The 19,719-nt window shown below is 41.7% G+C and overlaps 2 protein-coding genes across 6 annotated transcripts in view; one reads left to right on the forward strand and one right to left on the reverse strand.

The window, feature by feature from the left end:
• The window catches only part of ADAL (adenosine deaminase like), a 36,744-nt gene extending 29,107 nt beyond the window's left edge, over positions 1-7,637 (reverse strand). For all 5 annotated transcript variants that reach the window (XM_001918220.5, XM_005603082.4, XM_070238301.1 and 2 more), the window contains exon 1: positions 7,368-7,637. The gene's annotated coding sequence lies outside the window, so the exon portion shown is untranslated. The remainder of the gene's footprint in view (positions 1-7,367) is intronic.
• Positions 7,638-7,731: 94 nt separating this feature from the next.
• On the forward strand, positions 7,732-9,852 carry LCMT2 (leucine carboxyl methyltransferase 2). The gene has a single exon (XM_023618937.2). The coding sequence runs from the start codon at positions 7,732-7,734 to the stop codon at positions 9,790-9,792; it is 2,061 nt and encodes a 686-aa protein (XP_023474705.1). The 3' UTR covers positions 9,793-9,852.
• The last annotated feature ends 9,867 nt before the right edge of the window (positions 9,853-19,719 follow it).

A 19,719-nucleotide genomic window follows, 5' to 3' on the forward strand; every position in this document is an offset into this window, starting at 1 on the left:
AAATTTATACAGACCTACAAAAGACTCTGAGTAGCCAAAGAAACTCTGAGAAAGAAGAACAAAGCAGGAGGCATCACACTTCCTGATTTCAAGCTATACCATAAAGCTACAGTAATTAAAACAGTATGGTACTGGCATAAAAACACACAAATAGACCAATGGAACAGAACTGAGAGCCTAGAAATAAACTCAAGAATATAGTCAACTAATATTTGACAAGGAAGCCAAGAATGCTTGATGGAGAAAAGATAGTCTCTTCAATAAATGGTGCTGGGAAAATTGGATCTTTACATGTAAAAGGATGAAACTTGATCCCTATCTTACACCACTCCCCAAAACTTACTCAAAACGGATTAAGGACTTAAATGTAAGCCTGAAACCATGAAACTCCTAGAAGAAAACATAGGAAAAAAGCTTCTTGACATGGGTCTTGGTAACGATTTTTTGGAAATCACACCTAAAGCATAAGCAACAAAATAAAAAATAAACAAGTGGGACATCAAACTAAAAAGCTTCTCCACAGCAAAAGAAGTCATCAACAAAGAGAAAAGACAACCTACAGAATGGGAAAAAAATATCTGTAAACCATATAGCTGATAAGGGGTTAATAGCCAACATATATAAAGAACCATACAACTCAATAGCAAAAATAAACAATAATAATAATCCAATTAAAAAATGGGCAAGGGACCTGAACAGATATTTTGCCAAAGAAGATATGCAAATGGCCAAAGGGTATCTGAAAACATGCTCAACATCACTTGTCATTAGGGAAATGCAAAAGAAAACCATTATGAGATATCACCTCACACCTGTTAGAATGGCCACCATCAAAAAGAAAAGAGATAACAAATGCTGGCGAGGATGTGGAGAAAAGGGAACCTTTGCTCACTGTTGGTGGGACTGTAAATTGGTACAGCCACTATAGAAAACAGTATAGCGGTTCCTCAAAGAATTAAAAATAGAACTATCATGTGATCCAGCAATTCTACTTTTGGGAATATATCCAAAGGAAACAAAAATACTAACTAGAAAAGATATCTGCACCCCCATGTTCATAGCAGCATTATTTACAATAGCTGAGACATGGAAACAACCTAAATTTCCATCAATGGCTGAATGGATAAAGAAGTTGTGGGATTTATATACATGATCTCATTTATATATGGAATCTAAAAAAAACCAAACCAAATGACAAAAAATCCCACCACACTCATAGAAAAAGAGATCAGATTTGTGGTTACCAGTGGTAGGGAGTGGGGGCAGGGGGAAGTGGAGGAAGGTGGTCAAAAGGTACAAACTTCTAGTTATAAGATAAGTACATGCTAGGGATGTAATGTACACCATGATGACTATAGTTAACACTGCTGTATGACATACAGGAAAGTTGTTAAGAGAGTAGATCCTAAGAGTTCTAAGCACAAGGAAAACTTTAATTTTCTTTTTATTGTACCTATATGAGATGATGGATGTTAATTAAACCTATTGTGGTAATTATTTCACAATATATGTAAATCAAACCATCACGCTGTATACTGTAAACTTATACAGTGATGTCTGTCAATTATTTCTCAAAAAAGGGAAAAAATAAATAATTCATTAATAATTTTAATAAATTAAAATTTAAAATAATTAGTAAATTATTTAAAATAAGTATCGGAGGAGGTCATCAGAGGTTCCTTACCCCCTCCTCTGTCCTTGGAATGTACATTCTGCCCACCATCCCCACATCAGGAGCTGTTTCAAGGATGCAGCCTTAAGAGAGTATAGTCATGCTTCACTTAACGATGGGGATATGTTCTGAGAAACGCATCGTTAGGCGAGTCTGTTACTGTGCAAACATCATAAAGTATACTTACACAAACCTAGATGGCATAGCCTACTACACCCCTAGACTATATGATATAATCTTACAGGACCACAGTTGTATATGCGGTCCTTGGTTGACTGAAATGTCCGTTATGTGGCACATGACTGTAATGTGTTGTTGAGACCATCTGGACTGTGTACGTGGCTGAACTCGATTAAGGCCTCTACATAAACTTTTAAGATTCTGGCAGGCAGGTTCGGAGATCTACCCATCTTGCCACTGCCCAAGAAAAGGCTCACATACAAGTTCCATTGCTTATTAAACCTGCCACCCACCAATCTGGAGTGGTTTGCCTCTGTCTTCAGTCTCTCTTTACCCTCCTTGCCCTCCAGGTACAGGGGCTAGTTTCACATCTCACCCAGGGAACTCCCAAGGCTGTGAACCAACAAAAAATCAAACAGTGGGGCTGGCCCCGTGGCCGAGCGGTTAAGTTCGCGCACTCCGCTGCAGGCGGCCCAGTGTTTCGTTGGTTCGAATCCTGGGTGCGGACATGGCACTGCTCATCAAACCACGCTGAGGCAGCGTCCCACATGCCACAACTAAAAAAAAAAAAAAAACCCACAACAAAGAATATACAACTATGTACCGGGGGGCTTTGGGGAGAAAAAGGAAAAAATAAAATCTTTAAAAAAAAAAAAAAATCAAACAGAGAAAAACAAATACCATATGATCTCATTTATATGTGGAATATAAAAAAACAAAAAATCCTAAGCTCATAGATACAGAGAAAGATTGGTGGGTGCCAGAGGCAGGGGGAGGGGGAGGAAATGGATTAAGGGGGTCAAAAGGCACAAATTTCCCACTAGAAAATAAGTCAGTCATGGGGATGTAATATATAGCATGGTGACTATAGTTAATACTGTATTGCATATTTGAAAGGTGTTGAGTAAATCTTAAAAGTTTTCATCATAAGGAAAAATTCTGTAACTATGTATGGTGATAGATATTAACTAGACTTACTGTGGCGACCATTTTGCAATATACACAAATAAAATAATAATAAAATAATTGATAAATAATTTTTTTAAACTCTTGCAAAACAATTTTATTATTATGAATTGTAAGAGGAAAGAACTTTTATGTTTAGACAATAGAATGACAGCCTGAAAATCCACTTAGGACATTTTACACAACAGGCTGGAAACAAATCTAAGAGGTGGCTAGCTTTTCATAAACATTTTCAATCTTACTCCAGGATCCTGACCTTATTTTTTGCACATTCAAATCACCCCTCAGGTTGACCTTTACTTGTGAGTAAATTTACTGACCTATTGGCTATAGTGTTAACCTACGGAAACTTGAACGCCATCAAAACAAACACAATCTTTACACGTTTAAAAATAATTGTTCTTCCCACAGCCAACATCATACTCAATGGGCAAAAACTGAGCGCCATCACCCTGAAAACAGGAACGAGACAAGGATGCCCTCTATCACCACTCTTATTTAACATAGTACTGGAGGTCCTGGCCAGAGCAATCAGGCAAGAAAAAGGAATAAAAGGAATCCAAATAGGGAGTGAAGAAGTGAAACTCTCACTGTTTGCAAAGGACATGATCCTATACATAGAAAACCCCAAAGAATCCATTGGAAAACTTTTAGAAGTAATCAACACCTATAGCAAAGTTGCAGGGTATAAAATCAATTTACATAAATCAGTAGCATTTCTATATTCTAATAACGAACTGACAGAAAAAGAACTCAAGAACACAATACCATTCACAATCGCAACAAAAAGAATAAAAGACCTTGGGGTGAATTTAACTAAGGAAGTGAAAGACCTATACAATGAAAATTACAAGACTTTCCTGAAAGAAATGGATGATGACATAAAGAGATGGAAAGACATTCCATGCACATGGATTGGAAGAATAAACATAGTTAAAATGTCCATTCTACCTAAAGCAATCTACAGATTCAACGCCACCCCAATCAGAATCCCAATGACATTCTTTACAGAAATAGAACAAAGAATCCTAAAATTCATATGGGGCAACAAAAGACCCCGAATTTCTAAAGCAATCCTGAGAAAAAAGAACACAGCTGGAAGCATCACAATCCCTGACTTGAAAACATATTACAAGGCTACAGTAATCAAAACAGCATGGTACTCGTACAAAAACAGGTGCACAGATCAATGGAACAGAATTGAAAGCCCAGAAATAAAACCACATATCTATGGACAGCTAATCTTCGACAAAGGAGCTGAGGGCATACAACGGAGAAAAGAAAGTCTTTTCAACAAATGGTGCTGGGAAAACTGGAAAGCCACATGTGAAAAAATGAAAATTGACCATTCTTCTTCACCATTCACCAAAATAAACTCAAAATGGATTAAAGACCTAAAGCTGAGACTTGAAACCATAAGGCTTCTAGAAGAAAATATAGGCAGTACACTCTTTGACATCAGTATTAAAAGGATCTTTTCGGACACCATGTCTTCTCACACAAGGGAAACAATAGAAAGAATAAACAAATGGGACTTCATCAGACTAAAGAGCTTCTTCAAGGCAAGGGAAAACAGGATTGAAACAAAAAAACAACCCACTAACTGGGAAAAAATATTTGCAAGTAATACATTCGACAAAGGCTTAATATCCATAATATATAAAGAACTCACACAACTCAACAAGAAAAAGTTAACCTGATGAAAAAATGGGCAGGAGACATGAACAGACATTTCTCCAAAGAAGATATACTGATGGCCAATAGGCACATGAAAAGACGTTCATCATCACTGATCATCAGGGAATGTAAATCAAAACTACACTAAGATATCACCTTACACCCATTAGAATGAGAAAAATAACTAAAACTAACAGTAACAAATGTTGGAGAGGTTGTGGAGAAAAAGGAACCCTCATACATTGCTGGTGGGAATGCAAACTGGTGCAGCCACTATGGAAAACAGTATGGAGATTCCTCAAAAAATTAAAAATAGAACTACCATCCAATCCAGCCATTCCATTACTGGGTATCTATCCAAAGAGCTTGAAGTCAGCAATTCCAAAAGTCCCATGCACCCCAATCTTCGTTGCAGCATTATTTACAATAGCCAAGACATGGAAGCAACTTAAGTGCCCATCAACAGATGAATGGATAAAGAAGATGTGTTATATCTATAAAATGGAATACTACTCAGCTGTAAAAAAGAACAAAATTGTCCCATTTGCAAAAACATGGATGGACCTTGAGGGAATTACGTTAAGTGAAATAAGCCAGATAGAGAAGGACAATCTCTGCATGACTCCACTCATATGAGGAATTTAAACATGTGGACAAAGAGAACAGATTAGTGGCTACCAGGGGAAAGGGGGGGTGTGGGCACAAAGGGTGAAGGGTTGCACCTACAACACGACCGACAGACAATAATGTACAACTGAAATTTCACAAGATTGTAACCTATCATTAACTCAATAAAAAATTTTTTTTAAAAATTGTTCTTTTATTGATGCTTGCCTAGGATACTGCTACCAACAATACCATGCCCTGCCAAATTCAACCTTCCAGGGCTGGGTTTGGCCTGAGTCAGAAGAAGCTGGGCTGTGAGGGAGGAGTCAAAAGGCAAAATGTTGAGATAAGATCTTCCTATATTTGTACTAACATTTCATCAAGTTAGAGCGGGGCCAGAACCCAGTCTCCTGTCTCTCAGAGAACTTTTTTCATGCCAAAAAAACCCCAAAAGGGAATTCAGAGTAATAAAAACATTTGTTACTATTTATTAACCACTTACTATGAGCCAGGCACTGTACTAAGGGTCTTAGAGGGTTACTTTACTTAATTCTCAAAACAACCCATCAGGCACTATTATCCTCATTTTACATAAGAATAAACAGATTAAAAAAATAACCAGAAAACAATCATAAGGCACCCAAATCACAAACTTTGCTCCATTCTCTTTCTTCTTCAATCACTTTTCTTGATCTGCTCTTTACCAAAAAAGTAATATTTCTAACATCATGTACATTTTACTAACTTGTCATTAAAAAATTCATTTCTACAGCACTATACATTTTTTTCAAAGTCCTACAACTCTTTTTTTTTTTTTTCCTCTTTGGCCCTCGATCAACCTTGAGACACCTCACAAAGCAGCACTTACTCCTCTCATTTCAGAGGCGAGGATCCCAAGGCCCAGCAAGCTCAGGGGAGTTCTCCCACTCCCTTCAGGGGCAATTCCAAACTTCTCAAGTGTTGCACCAGACCTAACCGCCTCACACTGAACTGACAACCCAGCAAGGAGCTTTACAGCGACAACAAAAGCCACCAGGCATGAATTCCCTGTATTTCTCTCTGTCCTCCTCCACACTTGAACTTATCTTTATTATACCATTTCTTCCCTCACGAGTCAGAGAAAAAGGATTCATTCCCTGTCCCCAAGACTAATTTGTGCTGACGATCCCATTCTTTCCTATCTATTCCAAGTCATTACTCCACCAGTTAACGTCACTTTTCTATTCCTCCAATCTCTCGCTCCACTGGCAAACTTCTCTCAGGAGACCAACATGCATGTGCAGTATTTGCTTACATCTAAAAACCAAAAAAACAAAAAATTTTCTTTTATCCCACATTCCTCTTTAGCTACTGCCCTGCCTTTCTTTTCCTTTTGAGCTAAGCTCCTTGAAAGTATAATTTAGACCGGCTGCCTCCATTTACTTTATTTCCTACTCACTGAAACATGGATTACACTCTTGCTGCTCCACAGAAATTACTCTCCCTAAGGTTATTAAGAGCTCTTAAACCCAAATCTGAATGACGCTTCTCAATTATTAAACCTTTATCCTGACTCAACCTTTTGAGTTCCAGTATCCAAACTAGCTGGATTCCAAAACTCACGGTCTTAACCATGTGCTAAGCTGCTTCAAATCACAGTCATCCCGATTTCCTTCTCCATCTCAGCCCCTACTGTCAGTCACCAAATCCCAATTAATAAATTACAAATCTCCTAAATATCTCTGGAAGCGGCTTCCCACTGGTGATGACGCTCAAACACCTAATTTAGAAACTTGATGGTTATCTTAAACCCCCAAAAAGACTCAGACCACGTCAGAAGGAATAATTGCCTCTCTTCCGTGATTCTCTCCTCCGCGGGCATATTCAACACTACCCTAGAATCACAGAACTCTCAAAGTGGAGGGGAATGTCATTTTACAGCTGAGAAACAGAGGCCGAGTGGTTAACTTATTGTCAGCTTCGCACAGAGCCAGGAATATAAGGGAAATAATAGTATCTATCTGTGGGGACACTTATTGGGTGAATCACCACCTCGGTAAAGGTTTTTTCATTTTGGATCTGGCCTCAGGGACTTGTTTTCAGGTTGAAATGGGATCTCTTTCATAACGATGAAAGCATTAAACAAATTAGTGAGCACTAGTAGTTAGCATCCGAGGAACGACACCCTGTCCTTGCTCACCAAAGTCAGTGGTCTTAACCCTGCTTTGCCCCACCAGGGGGCATCCTCCGTCCAAGGAGGTCTGGTTGTCAGTTCCCACAGACTCACCTCGTCAAGATTTTTGTCAACGGTTGAGTCAAGTACGAGAACTTAGGTAAAAAAGTTCAGACGGAAAAGCTTGTAGAAAAGCGCCAACCCGCGCTTCCCTGACACAGTCCACGCGTCCACAATAAGCCGTAGCTGGCAACTTCCCGCGAAAACGCAGTCCCAGAGAATGAGAGTCAATTCCAGTCGAATTTTAGCACAAGCTACATCCTCTTCAATTCTGATTGGCCAAGTGCCTTCTGCCCGGAAGTGACGCACACGTGTGCGCGGAAGAGCAGAAACGGAGCGGGGGCGATTTTTCCGTACAGAAGTCCGCGAGGCGGGTCCTACGGAAGGACAGATTGCCACTCCTGAGTCTCTCCTGGCCATGGGCCCGCGGAGCCGCGAGCGTCGGGCAGGGGCAGTACAGAATACCAACGACAGCAGCGCCCTCAGCAAGAGCTCTCTGGCCGCGCGCGGGTACGTGCACGACACCTTTGCCGCGTTGCTAGTTCCGGGGACTGCGCGCCGCGCGCCTCTCATCCACCGCGGCTACTACGTCCGCGCACGCGCCGTGCGGCACTGTGTGCGCGCCTTCCTGGAGCGGACGTGCGCCGCCCCGGGCGCGCCTCGCGGCCAGGTAGTGTCGCTGGGCGCCGGCTCCGACTCGCTGTATTTTCGCCTCAAAAGTGCCGGCCGCCTGGCCGGGGCTGCGGTCTGGGAGGTAGATTTTCCCGACGTGGCGCGGCGCAAAGCGGAGAGGATTCGAGATATGCCGAAGCTGCGCGCGTTAACGGGACCCTTCCAGAGTGGGGACCCCGCGTCACCGCTGTGCTTTGAGAGCCCGGACTACCGCATCCTGGGCCTGGACCTGCGGCAGCTCCCTCAGTTGGACCGGGCCCTGGCCGCCGCGGGCCTTGACGCGGCCTCACCCACCCTGCTCCTGGCCGAGGCCGTGCTGACTTACCTCGAGCCGGATGATGCCGCGGCCCTCATCACCTGGGCGGCCCGGCGTTTTCCTAATGCCCTTTTCGTGGTCTACGAGCAGATGAGGCCGCATGATGCCTTTGGCCAGTTCATGCTGCAACATTTTCGGCAGCTGAATTCCCCCCTGCACGGCCTCGACCGCTTCCCCGACCTGGAGGCCCAGCGGCACCGCTTCCTTCAGGCTGGCTGGACTGCCTGCAGTGCCATGGACATGAATGGGTTCTATCGCTGCCTTGTGCCCGCAGAAGAACGCGGGCGCATGGAAAGTCTTGAACCTTTTGATGAGTTTGAGGAGTGGCATCTGAAGTGCGCCCACTATTTCATTCTGGCCGCTTCTAGGGGAGACGCTCTCTCCCAAACTCTGGTGTTTCCATCTTCAGACGCCTTTCCTCGGGTGGATCCTGCCGCCCCTTCAGGAGTCTTCCCTGCCATGGTAGTCACTAGTGACAGCCAGGGCCCAAACCTTAAGAGATATGGCCACACCTCTGTCCTTTTGAGCTCAGGCATTATTCTCAGTGCGGGAGGATTTGGAGAGCAAGAGGGGAGGCATTGCCGAATTAGCAAGTTTCACTTGCTCTCAAGATATTGTGACACTGAATGGAAAGGCAACCAAATATGCGGTTGGGGGACTGGAGCTCAGTGGGATGGACGGCTTTATCATACCATGACAAGACTTTCAGATACTCAGGTTCTGGTTCTGGGAGGGAGACTGTCCCCAGTAACTCCAGCCTTGGGGATTCTCCAACTTCATTTTTGTAAGAATGAGAATAATAGCACTGAGAACCTAAGTGTAACAGTAACAAAGGCGGGCCCAGAAGAAGATTCCACTTTGTCACGTTGGAGGCATTCAACAATAGAAGTGTCCTATGAGAACCAAAAATATTTGTTTGTGTATGGGGGTCGAAGTGTGGTGGAACCTGTACTAAGTGACTGGCATTTTCTGCATGTGGGGACAATGGCTTGGGTCCGGATCCCAGTGGAGGGGGAAGCACCTGAAGGTCGGCATTCCCACAGTGCTTGCAGCTGGCAAGGGGGAGCCCTTATTGCTGGAGGTCTGGGTGCTTCCGAGGAGCCACTGAGCTCTGTACTCTTTCTGAAACCAATCTCTTGTGGATTCCTCTGGGAATCAATAGTCATCCAGCCTCCCATTACCCCAAGGTACTCCCACACAGCTCATGTGCTCAATGGGAAGCTTTTGCTGGTTGGAGGGGTCTGGATTCATTCCTCCTCCATTCCTGGAGTGACTGTTATCGATTTGACTACAGGATTGAGCTCTGAGTATCAGATTGACACAGTGTGTGTGCCATGGCCATTAATGTTACACAACCATACCAGCGTCCTCCTTCCTGAAGAGCAACAGCTCCTGCTCCTTGGAGGTGGTGGGAACTGCTTTTCCTTTGGCACCTACTTCAACCCCCATACAGTGACATTAGACCTTTCTTCCTTAAGTGCTAGGCGGTAAGGACTGGACTTTTGGTATATTCAGGACCACTAATTAGACAATAAAGATTTCCACAAATAGGATTTGACTCTGACTATAGATATTACCACTTCCTCCTTCTGTCTCTTTTTTTTCTCATTAGCACTACTATCCAGTACAGAAAGTGAAAGAGGTTGTTAAAACACATACCGGTGTTCAGAGAGATGGTACAAAAATAAAACATAAGTAGGCCTATCTGAAGAGAGTGGTCATCTAGTCCTGCAGTAGGAGTTGGGGGACCTTGGATCTCTGTATCTAGTTTATTGGTCTTCCTCCCATTTTCTAATCTAAGTTTATCCACTTAGTAAGTTACAGTGACCTTTAGCCTAAGTCAAGTGAAAAATTTCTCACTCCCAGGCTTTGTGATTTGAGATAGTACCTTGGAAAAAGTTTCACACAGATCCTTGGTAAGAATACTGCGTTGAATATAGTCAAAGGGACATGGTATTGACCTCATTCTTCATACATGAAAACCGAAATGAACCCAGTTGCAGTTTGGTTAAAGTGTTGTGCTGTTTTGTGTAGCAGAGATCTCTGGGATAGCTTTAATAAGACACATTTGTAGGACTTCATAGAAAAACATGCCTTTGTTCCACTTTTTGCCACTGATTCCCTATTTATTTAGATTTATAAGTGCTAATAAGCCAGATGTTTGATGCCTCAATTAATTTTGTACATTGTATAATAATGTCTTGCTCCAGACCTACTCTCCACCTTTCACTATGTTCTGTGCCCTTTATGGACTACATCAGCAAGTTTTCTTGTCCTCTAGTTTCTGGTGAGTTCCACCAGTCAGAGGCACCACAGTGGATGGTTGGGCAGGAAAAATGAGTTAGGGTATCCGCAGCATTTATTTCTCCTGCCAGTCTGCAAGTTGGCAGCGGTTGCATTCTTCTGTCAAGGCTACAGCTCCTGTCATGTCGTCTCCTATAAGATGAGCTCTAATTCTGCATCATTTCACGTTCCGGTAATTGTTCTTACGTCTTTAGGCTCAGGAGTTGTAATGGCTCTTTGCTAAACCTGAGCTGCACTGTCTAATATAGTAGCCGTTAGCTACCTGTGGCTATTCCGACTTAAATTAGTTGAGATTAAATAAAATTAAGAATTTAGTGGCTTAGTTGCACTAACCGCATTTTAAGTGCTCAGTAGCCACATATGGCTAATGGCTACAGTATTAGACAATATGGATGTAGAACATTTCCATCATTGCAGAAAGATCTGGACACCACTGAGGTACCTCACCGTCTTGACTTGGTTTCCCTTAACCTTGTTCACCCCCTTTTAATTAGTATCTTCATTAAACTCTCCTCATTTATTCCCTTTAAAAGGATCATCTTTTCCTGGTGAGGCTTATGAGATCAAAGAAATATCTTAGGTGTTCGTCCTTAGAATTTGAGCTTTGATCTGTCATCTAAATTGTGTATACCTTGTGAAATTTCACATCTCAAAAGGTAGTGGCTTTGGTGGTATTAATTGTACCACTTTAGTATTTCTTGTTAGTCTTCAATCCTTGAAAGCTACCTAAATTCTATAAGTATCATCAATGTTAATATCTTGATGGACTTAGCATGACACAGAATCTTTTTGCCCTAAATATTTTTATTAACAACTTTGCATATAAATGAATGTGAAAGGTAATTAATATAAAAACTGAGTAGCAAACACAAACCTATGTGTCTGGAGAGGCAATGTTGGCTCTGTTGGATGAAGGCTCCCAGGAGACAACAAACTGAATAAAGGGCTCAGCTTCCCTGAGATTGCAAGAGCTCTTTCTGGGGAAGTTCTTAGTTATGGTCATGAGTGAGTCCTGGGAAACAAAGAGCTTCACCTAGGCATCTAGCATGGCTGTAATTGTGTCAGGTACCAGATAACTGGCAGGAATATGATCAGAAGGGGAAAAGGCTGCTCTGTATTTTCTGTTTCTAAGTTCACCACAGCCTACCTCCAATTGTCAGGTGCAGATCAAAGCAGAACATTGGTGAAGTGAGTGTTCTCAGCTATGTAGTAGTTAGTAGCAGAATTCTAACCTAGAAATGATTCCAAAGCCCAAGGTGCATCTTCCATTATGCCACTTCTTAGATGGTGCCATCAACTATTATTATTTCATTGCTTTTTGTGGAAAAAAGGTGGTGGTGGTAGTGGTGGTGGGGCGGAGAGAGGGGGTCGTCAAGAGAATGTGGATGTGTGCCAGACCTAAATCAGCAGTGCAGTGGTGCCTGCCTTCTTGAGCACTGCCCAGTGTGGCACATTATGAGTAATGTGAAAGGTAATTAATATAAAAACTGAGTAGCAAACACAAACCTATGTGTCTGGAGAGGCAATGTTGGCTCTGTTGGATGAAGGCTCCCAGGAGACAACAAACTGAATAAAGGGCTCAGCTTCCCTGAGATTGCAAGAGCTCTTTGTAGTTGTTCTCCACAGAGAAATTGCCCACATTTTCTCTAAGTGATTACCAGATTAAGCATTCCCTCCACCTCTAACCTTATACATTCATCATACTCAGTTAAGGAATTATTCGTTTCTCAAGCTCTACTCATTAGAGCACTAAGTTTTGTCAGCAACATTTACTCTGCTTTTGGAGCAGCACTCAGTATAGACTGGTGCTGGATCCCAGTTTCCTAACACTAATTAATCTGCAGCAGCTGGAGATGTGGGCCAGACTGAGAACTGAAGTTGGACAATAATTTTTGCTTCTCCATTTCACCTCTGAATATTTTTGTTCTAAAATTCTGGTATGGAGCTCTGGGGTAGGTTTGAGAGTTAAGGAAAGGACTTTTCCTTGTTTAATGATTATACTTCTTTTTAGACCAGAAAAACTAGTTAAGAAAGGAAGAGAATTTCTCTACTCTGAATCTCTGCTCCATCAGGGTCTCAAAAACAATGTATCGTACCAGTGAGGATATGAAAACAAAGTTAAGAACAATTCTTCCAGGACATGTTCTTCAAAGGCCAGTGCTGTCACTTCCTTGTGTGGATTTTACCACCGAATGTCCATTCTTCGTCTTTCTGCAGCTCTAATCCTTCTTAGTGATGTTAGGAAGTTGTCATCTATCTGATGTGTTCCAGTGTCCAGGCATTGCCTTGGTCTTCTCTTTCAGCAATCTGAGACCTTGAAGTCCTGGTTTATTCCATATGAATTTTGTGATCCCAAACCCAACCTCAAGCAACCCATGCCTACTCTGGGACCCATCCCACATGACATCTTCTGGAAAACACTCCCATCTGGCAGCTCCAATTGTAACCAAACACTCTCTCCCTATGTGAAAGAAGCCTGTGCTCTTTGGAGAGTTTGCTGAATAAGAGAAGAACTAGTTATGAAGGTGAGTTCTTAATCATAGGGACCATCTAGTAACGTCTAGTGTAACATTACAAGTAAACTAAGCCTTTTGACTGCAGTAATGAAGAAGGGGCTATAAAATGGTTTTAGGCTGGCAAGGTAGGTCATGAATGCGGGCTAATCACCTTTGGACTCCATGTCTAAGGAGAGAGGGAGAATATGTAGAGCAGAAATTGTGAAACTTACAATCAGCTTTAGAGTAGGCTAAGATTTCCTTGGATGACAATAATTAGGTAGTTAAACAAGAATTCTGTCATTCCGCAGTTTAGTTATAAGACTACTCATATTTCTTGGATAATGACATAAAGCACTTGGTGGGAAGGAGCAGTTCCTTGACTGAGGGAAGGAATTGTGTCTGTCTAGTTCACTTCTCTATTCTCAACATAGTAGCTACTCAAAAAATGCTTGTTGGATGGAGGTCCAATTTGACGCTCAACTTATATTTGAATATTACTATTGTACCTACCATGCACAGATGTCAAAATTCCTGTAATTACCATGTGTGTAGAGGAACAGTAAGGTTTTAGAGACCCTCTCCTTAGGACTTTTTAAAATTCAACTGCCTTGACCTAGGTAAAGGTGGTAGACTTCCTGGTGTTACTCCTAGCTTTATGGAATAGACCTGAACCTTCTCCCTGATTGCAATTTCCAGCTGATCTTCATCCCCCTTTGCTCAACAATGGACCATGATTACCCTATATCCTTTGGAAATGAAATGAGCTAACTTTGCCAAAAGGCTAAACTGAGGGAGTATGAACATGCGGTTAAATATGCTCATGAGCACATACACACAGGATCTTCCTAGGATGTGGTGATGCTTCACTGGGCATGACTTGGTGTGTAACTCTTAAAGTAAGTTTAATATAGGGAGAGGAAAGATCTTGCCCTAATTTTTATGTGAAAAGTCATTTGCCACCTAATTGGCAGAATAAGGTTAGGAAATAAATTGTAATAAGGATTTTTAGGATATTACACCACATTCTGCCTTTCTCATTCACTAGCCTTTGTCCACATTTTTAGGCTTTTCATTAGAACCTCAACCTCTGAATCATATTTAGACTTACTTTTTCAGAAAAAGTTAGAAAAGCTGATCTTTCTTATTTATGGATACATCAGCAACTTAACCAATACTTAAGAGGAAAAAAACAACTTTGCCGTTACCCTTCCTCTAGAAAAATCCAATTAAAAAAGCAGAGTCTAGACCTCAATCCACTAAATTTATATTTGGACAATTCAGTCCAGCCAGCATATTTTTGTTTCCAGTGCATGACACATAGTAAATGCTCAAAACATGTTTGTCACATGAATGAATATATGGTTGATTTAGCCTAAAATTAATAACAAATAATGAATTGTAATGTTAAGATCAGAGATTACTACCAGAATATCAAAATATAAAGTCATAGTAATTAAAAATAGTTTTATATTGGTGCCAGAATAGACAAATAGTTGGAAGGAACAAAGAATTCAAGAACAGATGTATAGTAAGGTGACATTTCAAATCAGTGAGGAAAGGCTGGACTATTTAGTATATAACTTGAGACCACCTGGCTCATTCATTCATTCATTCATCCAGTCAACATTTAAGTGTTTTAAGCAGGATATTTCTGGGAACCAAATAATCCCTTGCAGAATTTCCAGCTTAGCCGGGGAGACAAGAAATTATACAATAAACGTAATAAATACATTACATATTATGTTGGAAGTGGTAAGAACTGTGGAAAAAGAAAAAGTAGGATAGGGTAAAGGGGATCAGGAGTGCATGGGGATGGAGTAGCAGGTTACAATACTAAACAGGGTGGATAGGGTTAGTCTCACTGAGCAGTGAAATATTAGTAAAGACTTGAGGAGGTGATGGAGCTAGCTAAGTTGATTATTAGGGAAACAATATTGCAGGCAGAGCAAAGTTCTTGAAGTAATTCATTGTAAGAATTTTGGCTTTTAATCTGGGTGAAAAAGAGAGCTATGCAGGGTTTTGGGTGATATTATTTGTCTTATGTTTTGAGGGGTTTTTTTTTTGTTTTTTTGGTGAGGAAGGTTTGCCCTGAGCTAACATCTGTTGCCAATCTTCCTCTTTTTTTGTATGTCAGATGCCTCCACAGCATGGCTGATGAATGGAGTAGGTCCCCACCCAGGATCCTAACTCACAAACCCGGGCTGCTGAAGCAGAGAGTGTGAACTTTAACCACTTGGCCATGTGGCCGGCCCCTGATTTATGTTTTTAAAGGATCCCTCGGGAAATTATGAGGAGAATAGATTGTAGGCGGTCAAGAGTAAAAGTAGAGAGATTTGTTGGAAGGTTGTTGAAGTAATCAAGATGAGAGATGATGTGGATTCAGATGGAGATGGTGAAAAATGGAAGGATTTGAGGTACATTCTGAAGGAAGAGTCAGCAGAATTTCCTAATGGACTGGGTATGGGCTATGTAGAAAGAGAGGAGTGAAGGATGGGCTCCAAGACTTTAGGCCAAAGCAACTGGAAAGTTGGAGTTTCCATCAACTGAGATGGAGGAGGTTACAGGTGGTGCAAATTTGTGAGAGTAGATCAGGAGTTCAGGTTGGATATGTTGACTTTGAGATGTCTGCTAGATATCCAAATGGAGAGCCACTTACTTAAATATCTATTTTATAACCTCCCTTCATCCTCTGTATTCACTCACTTTTTCCTTTTCCTTCCTCTATAAATAACCAGACCAAACACAGGAATGGGACTGGCAAATAAAAATGGCTGAACTGGAAACACAAATTGTAGCTTGAAGAATAAGAGGGGCAAATCCTCTGTGAGATGACCCAAGCCTGGCTGCTCCTGGCTCCCAAAATCCCTCCTGGAGCCACCTTCATTCAGACCCATTGTTTTAGCTTTTTCTGATTTTAATTTCTTTTTTTAAATTAATATTTATTATACATACTGTGTAATTTTTCATTAGCAGCTTTTTCATAAAGTCAGAATCTGACGTTCCCTGTCTCACAAGGCTTGTTCCAGGCCATGCCTCCTCCCCTTTCTTGACATTCCAGCTATATGAAACTTTACCTAGATCCCAAAGTACATGATACTGTTTCATGCATCCATTCCTGTACTTACAGTGTTCTCCCTGTTGGGACTCTTGACACTGCCTCTTTTACCTTACTCTCACACCATCCCAACCTTGTTCATACAACTCCTACTTGACTTTCAAAGCTTATCTTTGGAAAACATTCACTGATTCTAATCCCCCTGCCCTTTCAGGCTGGGATGTATTGCCATAGTACCTTGTAAATATCACCCATATTTGTACTTACCATATTGTGTTATAATCTGTTTTCTAGCCTGTTTTCTTACTCCACATTGAAGCTCCTTGAGAGTAGGAATAGTATCTCCTGCATCATTATATTATGCATCAGCATCTGGCACTCTATAAACCCTGGAACTGAACAAGGATCTCTGATTGTAAGTGTTTGATTTCTTGGAGCCGGACCTTTCTTATATCCTTTCAATATAATAAATCCTGTGCCACTGGCTTCCTGGGGAAGAACAGAGTAGCACCAGTGAAGAATAATAATACAACGACACCCCAAAAAACCACAAGCTCCTGTCTTGCAAGCCTGTGCCCTTGTCATAAACTCAGAGAATCAGCCAGAACCTTTAGAACACAGCTGTGATTATACACATCTACTTTCAGGAACCCCATTCTTAGTCCTGCTGCTTCTTCCATCTCCCACTCAGACATCTGGTGGGTAGTTATAGAGATAAGTAACCACAGAGACAGTGAATTTCCTGTATTATTTTGGTAGAAGACCAGCATGTTAACCACATTTTAACTATTAAGAAGATCCACCCCATAGTGAGTTGAACATGCAACTTACCCTCTAGCCCAGTTTCTTTTGAGTTTTGTGGTTTGGGTAAGACTCAGTTGTGGCCACTTTTGGTTTGAGCTGACCACCTAGACTCACACCAGTGTTGATTCAACTAGAACACATAGCAACTTGAGGTTTCTGTATCCTGTTATATGTTAGCCATCAGTTCATTTTAAAACAATTATTGTTGCTGTTTATTGTATAAGACATATATGCTCATTATAGAAATATTAGAAAAAGCAAAATGTGCTATATTTAAACATATATTTAAACATTTTCTAAGACTTTCTAACCATGTTGGGGTCACACTGCTTGCCTTTTTAAAAGTTCTGAATAAAAATTTTTTGCACAACCACAAGGAAAGTTAACTTCAGGGGGCTAGAATCAAGTGATTGATAGTTCTTGCGCATGACTTTCGTTCAGTTGGTGTATGCATGACAACTCCTCAGCTGATGAATCTCCTTTTTGTTTTTTAAATTTTTTTAATTTTTTTTTTAAAGATTGGCACCTGAGCTAACTGTTACCAATCTTCTTTTTTTTTTCTGCTTTTTTTCCCCAAATCCCCCCAGCACATAGTTGTGTATCTTTAGTTGTAGGTCCTTCTAGTTGTGGCATGTGGGACACTGCCTCAACGTGGCCTGACGAATGGTGCCATGTCTGCGTCTGGGATCCGAGCCAGCAAAACCGTGGGCTGCGGGAAGCGGAGCACGCGAACTTAACCACTTGGCCACGGGGCTCGCCCCAATGTGTCTCCTTTTTGATGAGTGATTGCCTTCTCTTACCTACATCTGATAAGAATAATTTCAAGTCTCTAAGGTTATTAACATGATGAAACTAAGATAAATGGTATTATTCATACCATTTTTTTTACAAGATGAGAAATATGGTCTGCAAAATCAGCTCTGGGGAAACCTGAGGAAAAAGTAGTATGCAGGTGAACAACCAGGATACTGCTACTAGAAGAGAAGTAAAGTGTAAACCTGAGGAGCACAGAAAATGTATATCCTTGGCAACCTGACTTAATGTTCACTCATCTTGAAGAACTAACTAGACAGAACCGTGACAAAAGTTCATGTGGCACAGCTGAACCAATAGCAGCTGTGTGTTTAAACTCATGGGGTTTGGAGTCAGACAGACCTGGGTTGGAATCCTGGTTTTGCTCCTTACAATCACACAACCTTAGGAAAGTTCTTTCACTTCTCTAAACCTCAGTTCCCACATCTGTGAAATGGGTATAATAATGGTACCCACACCATAAGCTGATGAGAAAATTTTATAAGACAATGTAAATAGAGCGTTTCAGTACAGTATGAAGCATATAATAAGGACTCAATAAATGCTAGCTCAGAACAGGAGAAAGGTAGGGAAGGACAGTCTACAACCTCCTCTGAGTAGTTTGTCCCCAGTGTTTAACCAGTCAGTTCAGTATTTAATGACTGTTTAACACTGTGCCAGGTCTTATGGGGGGACACATGGTCTCTTCTCCCCAAGAAGCTTACAATCTAAAAAAAAGTTAATGCACATGAAATACTTGGAGAACAATCAGTATGGACAGTGTAATGTTCAGAGGCTCACAGAATGTCTTAGAGAAATCAGATAAAGAGTTGAACTGAGAGAGGTTACACAGCTACATAGGTAATTCTTGGCAAAATGGGTTTTGATTGGAGTTGGAAGGAGGGTTTAAAGAATGCTTCGAGGATAACGAGAGGTAAGAGCCTCGTGTGGAAAGGATGGAAGGAATATAGATGAACAGAGGTGAAAAGCAAGGGCTTCCCGGGGATAATTGAGATAATGCTTAGAATTGCTTCCCAACACATTTTCCCTCCTTGGTGCTTCCTATTTGGTTCCCTTAGGGCATTTAGCCTTTAACCCTAGGCCATGAGGCTGAAGTACAGCATAAAGAAATAAGACATAAGAGAAGGACCTTCCAGATGGAAAGGAAGCTGAAAGCCCTGTGGTCTTGGAAGGAAGAAATAAGAAGGAGAGTATGGCAAGACTTGAGGTATGAGTATCTTCCCCACCATCCCACCTCCACCTTGGGATTAAAACTGAGGAGATGGGGAGGAGAAGGGGGTAGAAGCATCCAGATGGATTTAGGCAACTCCCAGCACACGGGCTTCTCAATTCTTAGGGTAAAACCTAGGAAAATCGTGAACTCTTCGGGGAAACTCCACATTCAACGCAGTACCCAAGCAATGTGGGGCTACCCCACAGGTAGTTTAGAAATTGCTAAGGGGTATGAGGATCTGAAATAGCGCCACAGTTTCCCACAGCCTTGGTGTGGCATTCAATGGAACGAGAACTTCCTTTATAACCAGCACAACACAAATGTACTGAAATATCCAACGGACCAGCAGAAGCCTGCAGTCAGGCGAAGGGAAGCTTCAAGGGAAGGACCTCGGACTTCAGCAGAGGAGAGGAGGGGCCCAGCACGGGGTTCAGAGAACAAAGAGGGACCATCTGCACCTCGGCAGACCAACATAGGACACAGTAGGGCCAGACACAGGATATCCAAGATCAGAGAGGAGCCGGAGGTCTGTGCCCCTGTCCCTGTGAGGACGTGTAGGCTCCCCCTACACTCAGAAGCTATCTTGGAAAGAAGCCCAGGAGGGAGAGATGTCCAGAGAGTGAAGAAACACCCTGAACAGGGAGCTCGCATTTTGAAATGACTAAAGGCACACAGGTTACACTAAATGATTAAGGTTACACAGTTAGGAAATGGTGGAGCCCCAGAGCCTG

Source organism: Equus caballus, chromosome 1 (assembly GCF_041296265.1).
Source record: "Equus caballus isolate H_3958 breed thoroughbred chromosome 1, TB-T2T, whole genome shotgun sequence".
In the NCBI taxonomy this organism is placed as follows: Eukaryota; Metazoa; Chordata; class Mammalia; order Perissodactyla; family Equidae; genus Equus; species Equus caballus.